Source organism: Schistosoma haematobium, chromosome ZW (assembly GCF_000699445.3).
Source record: "Schistosoma haematobium chromosome ZW, whole genome shotgun sequence".
Classification (NCBI taxonomy): Eukaryota; Metazoa; Platyhelminthes; class Trematoda; order Strigeidida; family Schistosomatidae; genus Schistosoma; species Schistosoma haematobium.
Genome location: NC_067195.1, coordinates 77,946,927 through 77,957,799, shown reverse-complemented (window position 1 = coordinate 77,957,799; position 10,873 = coordinate 77,946,927). Strand labels below are relative to the sequence as shown.

General features: G+C 34.8%; 1 protein-coding gene across 1 annotated transcript in view; it reads right to left on the bottom strand.

Moving 5' to 3' along the window:
* Positions 1-44: 44 nt before the first annotated feature.
* Positions 45-10,873, bottom strand: part of MS3_00004449 (uncharacterized protein) — a 30,122-nt gene continuing 19,293 nt past the window's right edge. The window contains exons 8-11 of the mRNA XM_051212369.1: positions 8,807-8,992; positions 7,748-7,938; positions 2,752-2,896; positions 45-261 (exon numbers count right to left, since the gene is read on the bottom strand). Of these exons, the coding sequence (XP_051072548.1) occupies positions 154-261; positions 2,752-2,896; positions 7,748-7,938; positions 8,807-8,992 (630 nt within the window). The 3' untranslated portion in view covers positions 45-153. The remainder of the gene's footprint in view (positions 262-2,751; positions 2,897-7,747; positions 7,939-8,806; positions 8,993-10,873) is intronic.

Below are 10,873 nucleotides of genomic sequence, written 5' to 3'. Positions count from 1 at the left end.
CAAAGTACTTAACAAATAGCTTGATTTGCTTACAGAAAACACTATTCAAATCAAATATTTATTTAAAATCAATTACAGTTGTGTTTTTTTCATGTAGAAAGTAGTTTCAATTTCATCTTCATAGTCACTTCATTTCTTTTACTATTAATGTTCTCAAATGAACCAGTCAACATTTTCGTCATTACTTGAACAGTCTTCGTTATATGAATCATCCTGGTCATCGAATGGTATTATTTCAGGAAACCGATAGATTTTAGAATTCTAAAAATAAACCATAAACAAATAGAAATCATCCATATAATGTATCATTTAGAACTATGTTGTAATGAATTGATCAAGTTATTGCTATGTCGTATGGTAGACTACCTTCTGTAGGTTATTATACATAAATTTATAGTATACATTTTTGTGTATCAGTATTGAATGAACGTTGAAAAGGCTTTTTGTCTTTTATCATTATTAAATGGGATTTGAGTTATTCCGTTGGTAATATTTTTGACTGCACTATGATCAGTCATTGTTGGAGTGTTTGTGTATCTTGTGTAGATTATGGAATCGATGGATAAAGCGCCCGGCCTTCATTCTCATGCTATCAACAATTCATCTATTTTACGAAAAAAGTATGACAAAGTAGCTATATCGAAGCAACATGATTAGAATGTACATAAGTCAACGTGAACTGTGCATAGTTCAATCCTGATTATCAACAACATGAAAAATCACAGCATTGCTAATAACGACATAAATGTCATACTCATTGAATGAGTGCGTGTCTGTTTGGACTCATTAACTTAGTGGTTAACTTATTGGACTTTCTAAGATACAGATATCTGGTTCGTGTCCCGATGTGAACATTGACATTGAGATTCAGGTACATCCAGCTGATGAGTCCAAGTCCTGGATTCGAATATCATAACTCACCTACTTTTACTTTGTTTTTGTTCTGTTGAAATTAATTGTTAGGGATGCTGAGGAATATACCAATCATTATCATATTAAGTCTAATGATGTCCTTGGACTCTAAATGGGCATTCCCTATTGGCCATTATTTATTTCACTCGTTAAATATTGTACAGATGTTGTTTTCTATTTTTATGGTACGATGTGGTCTGTTTGGTTGGTATGTAAACAGAGTATGTTTGAAATAGAACGATTCATAACTCAGAGGCTGTGACTTGCGTTCTAGACTCAACTGACTGGGGTAGACAGGGAAGCGGGACCAATCAGGACTCTAGATCGTCCTTACGTGTCACTGATTCGATCGATAAATACGCTGCGCATCTAACCGTGCAATCAACCCGTTACAACATTAATACTTTAGAATTTCATTTTTATCATCATTTTCTGTCTTTTGTGTTATCTTATTGCACTGTAGTTGAGACGATCTACTGAATAGTATCAGGGTGATACTTCTTCATTTATCGGACTGAATTTTCCTGCAAACATGTTAGAATTCATAAAAGTCGTTCCTTATCTGGGGCTTTACAGTTATTTATAAGTCATGTACACAAAACTTTGTCATATTTTAAACTTATCTTTAAATATCAAAGATTGAATAGCTGCTTTATGGTAGTATAAACTTAAGAATACTTACACATCAATGTTAAATACATCATCTGTCAATCGTAATATAAATGTTGAAACTACAATTTTGTGACTGAAATACATAATTCATTATTTTGGTGAGACTATAAATGATGGACGACTTTTGAGTGACGCTAGAATGACCTTGAAAGTGTCCACCTAATAACTAGGACTAAATGAAGGTTAGAAACCGGTGTGAGGAATCGGAATTATGACTTGAAGTTGATGGTTAAGGTTAGAGATTCGATTTGAGGTTTTCATCATGAACTGACATCAGCTGAAATGCTTAAACTCTATTTAACCAAATGGATGAGTGGATTTCGCGCCGAAATGCGAGACCTGTTATCCTATACCTGATTGATTTGTTCATCAATTATAGTCTGGCCGTTATTTGGCATGTTATTTACTCTTTAGTATATTCTCTTCATTTCATAATTCTAATTCTGTTCAAAACTAATTTCTGAGAATTTAAAGTGTTTAGCTTAAAGGATGTCGAAGATGATAGAATAAGTTGAGACCAATTTTGATTAAGGTTGTCATTAGTTATAGAAGCAAACTGATCTATAAGAAGTAAGGAAACGTTGTTTGATCGGATAATGATTTCGGTTGTTTCTGGGTCTCTACTATTAACCATTCACATAAGTTTAAGTAACTATTAAAGAACTTGTGTACTTAGCTATGAGCTAGATATTTTGTGTTTGGGCCAGAGATATTTATTATTTGGTTACCCAGACTAACGAATACACAAGTGAGTTTGAGCTTACAACCTGGTGATTAAAAGTTTAGTATGTCAACCACTCAGCAATCGCCTTAAAACAAATTTATCATCCATCAAACTGAACGGTTTCTATGTTAGACGTGAGATCACTGAACGTTGAGTAGTTTACTGTATATCTCCAAAGTAAATGATGATTAATACAGACTAATCAATCGCACTCCATGAATTAACCGATGCGGCAGGGGTTTTGTTTTGTACTTCCATAACCTGTCGTTTTGGTAAGATTATTCATTCTAGCCAGACACCAATTAAGTAAATTCATTCCAGTATAACTGGAATAGACTAACTATCCACTCAAATTACCTATATCGTTAATCTACAATGCTTGTTTCATATTTCATTCATTAGGGGTAGTTTATAATATCATTTTATATTTGATTATACATTACCTTTATACGAGTTCCACTTGAACTGTTACAATGCATTTCAATAGGTGCATTTTCATAAAATCTCTTCAGTTGATCTACATTCTTTTGTTTCCATGTAATATTATTTACTCTATTCACTAAACTATTATAATTCTGTTGATGTTCACTGTTAGACAAAAAAAAAGATAAGAAAGGAGAATTATATTACTGATTACAAGTAACTATCTGATGATATCTTTAATAAATATAGTTAACTACATTTAAAGTTTTTTTCTGGTTAGCGTTTTTTTAGCAAGTTAGTTTTCTACGGGATGGGGTCGCTAACCCCATGCCCAACCCTCCTCCTTTACCCGGGCTTGGGCTCGGCAGTAACTGTAGAAGAGATGCAGGCCAAAGAACATATTACGTCGGGAAATATAAGCAGATATGAAAAGGTTGAATAACAACTGGAAAGAGCTGCAAAGGATTGCCCAGGACAGGGTTGGATGGAGAATGCAATTGAGCGGCCTATGCTCCTTCACAAGGAGTAACAGGCGTAAGTATGTACATTTAAAATTCGGTGTTTCTTTATTTTTTTAAATTGTATAAACTGTAAATAGTTTTCTTACTGATTACTTGATGAATCTTCTTCACTTAAAATCTTGTTCATGTAATTTTCGGTGAGTTTATAATTTATGGATGACCTTGAGCGACACTAAAACGACTTTGAGAGTGTCTACCTACATACTAGGGCTAAATGAGGGTTATAAAACAGTTTGAAGAATAAGGATTATGATTTACAATTGACGATTAGGGTTAAGAATTAGATTTAGGGTTTTCATCACTAACTGACATCAGCTATAATGCCAAGACTATATTTAGCCAAGTAGGTGAATGGATTTCAGGCCGAAATCTAAGACCTGTTATCGTAAATCTGATTGGTTCGTCCATAAATTATAGTCTCGCCTTATGTTCTAATAGAAAACTATTTCACAGGTTTACCAAACTAGTTACTTCTTTGGAACCCATAAATCGAAACTAATAAGTTGTATCATAATTTGAAGATATTTCATAAATCCGAGGTAATGAGTGTTATCAGTGAAATACTTTTTAAAGTTCAATTGAAACATTAAAAACTATTTAGGGTCTCTAACGGAATGGGAAGAGCAACTAAGAGTTTTCTTCTAGTCATTAACAATGTACAATCAACTTATAAATACATTCAATATTAAATAATCCTTCCAATCGATTAATAATTCACTTTTCAATACAAACAACAAGAAAATACTAATACTATGAGTAGTCGAACGGGTCGACAACTTCACTTATCTTGGTAGTCTAATCAGCCCAAATTGATTGGTGTGCGACGAAATCTCAGCACGGATTCGAAAATCTCACCTGACGTTTTCCAACTTACGTCACCTATGGCGAAAGCGACATATCTCTCTATCAATTAAGGCACAAGAATACTGCGCAGCAGCTCGTTCTGTTCTACTTTAGGGCTGCGAAACATGACCATTAAGAGTAGAAGATACTCGTAAGCTACTAGTATTTGATCACAGATGCCTTACAAATATTGCTGGCATCTTCTGGGATCACCGGGTAAGTAATAGTGAGGTTAGACGCAGGGTATTAGGAAATGATGGTAAATCAGTTGATGAGGTTGTAAATCTTGATCGACTGAGATGGTTAGGCCACGTGTTGCGTATGTGCTTGAACACCGATTACCACGACGCACAATGCTGATTTGTATTGGAGACGGTTAGAAGAAAGTTAGGGGGTCGGCAAACGAAAACGTGGCATCTGCTTGAAGTGATTAACTTGTGATCTGATCCATGTTGGTAGAAACAGACTACTTGGCGTAGGTGTATACACTCTTTTTCTTCTCTTAAACTATGAGATTAAAATTATTTCATATGTTTCTTTCTACGAAGTAATTCTTTCTTTCTGTACTATATCCTTACGTAAAATCTTTCCTTTATATAATACACCATTGAGTTAACTGCTTCTATGAATCCGGTGTTCATCTTGTTGTGCTAATGAGATGTGGCAACTTGAACCGATGCACATATGTGCGTGGTCCTACGTCGTAGCTGATTGACTAAAGAGTAATTAAAGAGAATAATCATAGTCTGTAGGGGGTTATGTGTTTTGATGTACTAATATTTGAAGCAATTAATGTTTATTTATATTATCACTGAAAATGAGAACGTTGAAATTTTAACCAATTCGGTTAAATGATACCTTACCTTAACGTTTTTTAACTGGCAACTATTAGGTATTAACAATTAAGAATGAAAGAATATGTCATTTCAAAATGAAATTCATCTAGAAGATACATGAAAGTGATCAAATAGTCAGATATCAGCCCACTGAAGACAATGGTGGACGGGGACGCAACTTCGTCGATCGGTCGAAGTTAGACGTTTACACTGTTGGATGTCGGCCGGCTCAGTGGTCTAATGGCTAAGCGCTTGCGCGCGAGACTGATAGGTCCTGGATGGGGCTGGATTGGATGCGCACTGATGAAGAGTCCCATACTAGGACGAAACGGTCGTCCAATGCTTCCAGGTTTTCCATGGTGATCTAGCTTCAATTGACTCATGATTTCAACTATTGAAATTACTAAAATCTCCACAAAACCCCTTCTGATTAAATAGTTAATAATGTTGCATATTCAATAAATATTTCTTTCATTCAATGAACTTTCATAGGTAATACCAATCATTGATTTTGTTATTTATAAATGGATGATGTGATAATAAGTATTGTGTTGTATCAGTTACTGTTAATACAAATAAGAATGTTTCACTATCTCCAATATATACAAGATGAAACCTACAGGACAGGCCTGTATCACTTCTTCCATTTGACCATATGTGGGTAGCTAGTTAAATATGTTGGTCAATTTATTGAAATCAAGATCATCATTATTATTAATGGGTCGGTGAGCGTTTTTGCTCTGTAGCAATGAAACAAGGTGAAATCACTCAATGGCTTCTGTTGTAAAAATAAGTACTCTGTCTATAAGATTAAAATTTGTGCAAATGTGTAGATAAACACTATTTGATTTTACGCAATTCTCGTCCATTCAACAGTAAATTTGAAAATGTTTTATTATTCCAGTGGGAACTTGATATTTCAGTAGTTCGTGCTTGCTAAACATGAGCACTTATAAACTAACTAATTTCTATGTAGATCACTTTTTATTAAAACGAAAACCAGTAAACGAATAGTGACAACAAACAACTGTATTAACGATCTTAGGTGGCTCACAAACTATTTTGAGAAAATAGAAACTATTTTGAACCAATCAGAACACCGCTGTTGTGATTGAATAGGTCAACACACTAAGTTTAGAAATAAGAATTACGGTTGTCAGATAATATAGCGTGGGCAATTAGAAGTATCTATAAGAAGTGAGGTAGACGGATGCTATGAACCCCGTCTTGATAAATTACTTACTTAAGTTTGTTAATCCTCGTCTAGAAGCATAGGCCGCTCACCAGCACTCTCCATCCAGTTGCTACACATCCTTTTCATATCTGCTTCTATTACCCGACGTAGTATGTTCTTTGGCCTTCCTCTTTTCCGCTTCCCTTCAGGATTTCAGGTAGTAAGCGCTTGCTTCGTGATTCGGTTTAATGATTTCTTTAACGTGTGTCCTATCCACCAACTCCATCGTCTCTTTCTAATTTCCTCTTCAGCTGGAAGCTGGTTTGTTCACTCCCACAGAAGGCTGTTGCTGATTGTATCTGGTCAATGGATGTTGAGTATCCTGCGTAGACACCTATTTATAAATACTTGTTCCTTCTTGATGATGGTTGTTGAAGTTCTCCAAGTTTCAGCTCCATACAGTCGGACTGACTGTCTTGACGTTCGTATTGAAGATTGTGACTTTGATATTGGTTGACAAGCAGTTGTTTTGAGTTCCATATGTTCTTCAACTGTAGGAATGCTGTCCTTGCTTTGCCAATCCTCACCTTTACATCTGCATCTGAACCTCCTTGTTCATCGATGATGCTTCCCAGGTATGTGAAGGACTCTACATCTTCCAGAGTTTCGCCATCAAGAGTGACTGGGTTGGTGTTCTCCTTGTTGCATTTTGGGATCTTGGTTTTTGTTTTGTATATCGTAAAAAACGCTAACCAATCTTAATAAATAATGATGCAATTAGTTTTTATTTTAATTTTAAATGCCCAAATCGTTTTCATTAACGCTCAAACTTATAAATTATGATCTGTACTCTTTATTATTCACATGTTTATCACTTGAGAACTTTAGTAACTAAGTAATTGTGTAGCAAACAAGAACACCATTGGGGACAAACGAATGCACCTAAGCACAAAACTGCAGAGCATCTCAATAAAATCTGAGAACCATGCAGTAAATCATTAATTTGCAAAATATCAATCCATCACATCAAACTCGACTGTTCCTATTGCAAACATCAATCCATTGTCTCAGATTTGATTGTTCATGAGTTTTCTTACCGATTGCGTTCCGTTCCCGTTCTTTCCTCATTGACCTTCTACTGAAATACATTCCATACCTGATCACCGTTATATACTACTTCTGTGGATATAAGTAACCACACCACAATAGTATTATTTACTTGGTTTTTTGATAAGATACAGATTATTCATCATTGCATTTTAATTTCACACAGAAAACTAATAGTCTCCATTTCAGATCTAATTAATTAGTCACTATAGTATACTATTACATAAGTAAAAGAGGAAGAATGTTGTATTTGTAAAATCTCAGCGAAAGAATTTGAAGTAAATCCAACGTTTCACCTAAGCAATCTGGTTCAAGCTTTTTCAACGCCCAAATACTGTGAAACTATTCGATCAAATTTAGACGAAAGTTCTTATTACAAAAGTAGTTAAATATGTAGATTCTATTTATCGCTGACTTCATTTTAGATACCATTTAGAAACTAAGAAGTACTAAACAATTACTATTGTAAATATTACAGAAGTCATTGAATTCATAATATTTATTACATAAACGAATAATCCAACTTGATTCTTACTTTTCATCCAATGTATTCAAGAATATATTTAATGATTCAATAGAGACTTCCGATTTACATAGTTCCAAATCAATTTTTGGATAATAAAATACATAATTGACACACATTTCATTGTTTATTCCTATTCCACCAAAAATCACTTGATTCTTTTGACTTGTATCATAAGTACAAGTTGTAATTAAAGTATCACCCTATTTAAGAAAAGAAAAGTATGATAATATTAAGTTAAGTGGTTATTGTTTATTATTACTTATTTGAACATATAGATATTGGTACAAGGAGGGCATCAGATACATATGCGCCACACAAATCTCATTTGATTTGTGTGAGAGCTATGATACTGCCCAGGTGCCCAAATCGAAGAAGGTGGTTTTCTTAGAGGGCCACACCCGGAGCCTTCAACCTGAAGGTCTGATCCACAAGGCAGTGGAGCAACGTCAGGAGATTTAGTCCCATGGTATTTAGTGAACAACGATTGGTTCATACACCATTTGTTCCCTCAGGATCCTGAAGCCCATGTGGAGCATTGGTTTGGAATCAGGGTTTTCCAACTCCTCTAAGTGGACACTCTGTGTTCACCGACCAGGTTCAAGCGTCGGACATTCGCTTTTCGCCCTTTCATTTTCGTAAATAACAGCAATGCCGCTAGAAGGCAGTGAGTATGACTTCTTTGTCAATGGCTGTATACGCCTGACCGTGTGAGAGCGTTTCGAGAGAGAGAGAGAGAGAGAGAGAGCTGACTCTCCTCACTTTCGGCCGTACCAGGGCAAGTAAATTGTTTACATTCAGTTATGTCGCGTCTTCACATCAGATATTTGAACATAGAAAAGCAGGAAATCTTGAACAGCTGTTTCCTCTCACTAGTATTTATGGACTCTGTTTCGATCTCTGATTGGGTCGTATGTGCATACTGTTGTGAAATCCTATATTGATACGAATAAACCACTTAATCCTTCTTTGTGTCCTTGGTGATAATCACTTATGACTAAAACTAATCTTCACAAGATCTTTCAACAAATAATCTTTTTTCCATTATATTATTCGTTATATACTACTTACTGGTTTTATTTGTATTTGTTGATCAAGTTGACGTATTTCTTGAAAATGAGGTGAATAGTAATTATCTCTGTTAAGATCCGGTAATCGTGTTCCATTTCTTATATGATATGTAACAACTTTTATCCCTGTTAAATGTGTATGTAATTGTGATGCAAAAACATATATTCCATTCGGTTTCGGTAAAGCCTAAATAAGTATTATGAAAGAAAACAATATAATTACTAGTTCAATTTCATGTTTTTAGAATTATCTTGTCTTTAAATCACAAATAAACGGAAAGATGAGACTAGAATTTATGGATGACCTTTCATCGACGCTGAAGTGACCTTGAGGTTGACCACCTGACAACCAGGAACAAATGAGGGTTATAAATCAGTTTAAGTAATTAAAATTATGATTCGCAGTTGATGGTTAAGGCAAGGAATTCAATTTAGGGTTTTGGTCGCTAACTGACAACAGCTATAATGCCAAAACTCTATTTAACCAAATGGCTGAATGAATTTCGCGCCAAAGTCCGAGATCTATTACCTTATACCTGACTGGTTCGTCCATAAATTATAGTCTCGCCGACGGAAATCGTCAAACTCTAATCACTGTATATTGTTTCAGTGGTTAAATGTTACTGCTATACATTATACAGATCAATAGTTTTTAGTTCATCATTGGAAGTAGTCTAAGATAAGTGATTTTAATTGTAATACAACTAGAACAGTATCGAATTTCGGGTCGGATTGGATAAAATGTTTCTCGGCGCTTTCCGGGCCCTTCTGGCTTTTTTTCGTGGGATACTGTTGGGGATGTTAGATCCCCAGAACTCACTTGGTAAATACAGTAATTTTGTTTTCGCGCCAAAAGCGCTCTTTTCGCCTTCATGTCGTATTTCCCACTTGGAAGAATCTTTAACGCAATTGGTCCGTTGTATATTTTAATATGCTATTTTGTAACGCTTCCCAAGGACAGTTTTATGCTGTATATATACGTTTGATTTATGTCTGTTGTTATCATTCGTGGTTCTGGCTTTTTGCGGAATATGCTTCCCCGTTCGGACTTCTACTTCTCTCTCTAATCAGTGGAGCTGGGACGCATCGGAATAGCTAGTTTATTGGTCTTTTGTCACAAGTCTTTGTTCTGTTCGTAGACTAAGTGAACTCGTAATCGCTTCGAACATAGCGGATATTCTGGGTCTTCCCAAAAGTTTGCCGTTAAAACAAAAAATATGTGAAATATGTATGCACTAATTCTTGTTAAATATCTCCAACTGTAAAATCTTAAATTTGAATCTTATTGAATGTTTCACGGTATGTAAAAGGCTTCATTTTCAAGAATGGCCCAAGTCTAATCTAATATATATTAGCACGGTAAAGTTTTTTCGGAAATTAATTCAATTTGAAGGTGGACTGACTACAGGGAACAACAGTTACAACTCATTACTTTCGTACTATTGAATTAAAGCTAAATACTTGATAATTCGACTTCAGTCTATTGATAATACAAGTTGATATTCATTTGATATTTACATTGATTCACAACTGTTCACTACTTAAAGAATCTCAAATCACAAATAAACAACTGTCTAGTTCCCGCATAGTTTCCTACAATGATATCTCGACTACTATCAGTCTAACAATTTAATTCAAAAGTTCGAATGTATGTATGTAGAATGTAAATATGTAGATCTCTGTAAGGAAGTATAAATAGACAATTACCCTGTAAAGATCAGTATATGAATTTTGTTTTATAATTAGGAACTATTGATAAGAAATAGAAATTTAATTAATATCCTAAAAGTACAATAACATTCAGTAAGGGCGTCCACTTTATCCGAAAACACTACATTGGACAAAGCGAACACCCTCTTCATCTTCGCCTGCATGAACATCAATTAGCAGTCGCACACCATGACATATCAATGCACATGGACAATTGAGGATACACATTCGACTGGAAAAATGTGGAAATCTTGGATAGAGGAAATGCCTAAAACACCAGAGAATTTTTAGAAGCTTGGCATTCAGGTCAATCAGCAATTAACAAACACATTGAAATCGATCCAATTTATCAGACAAT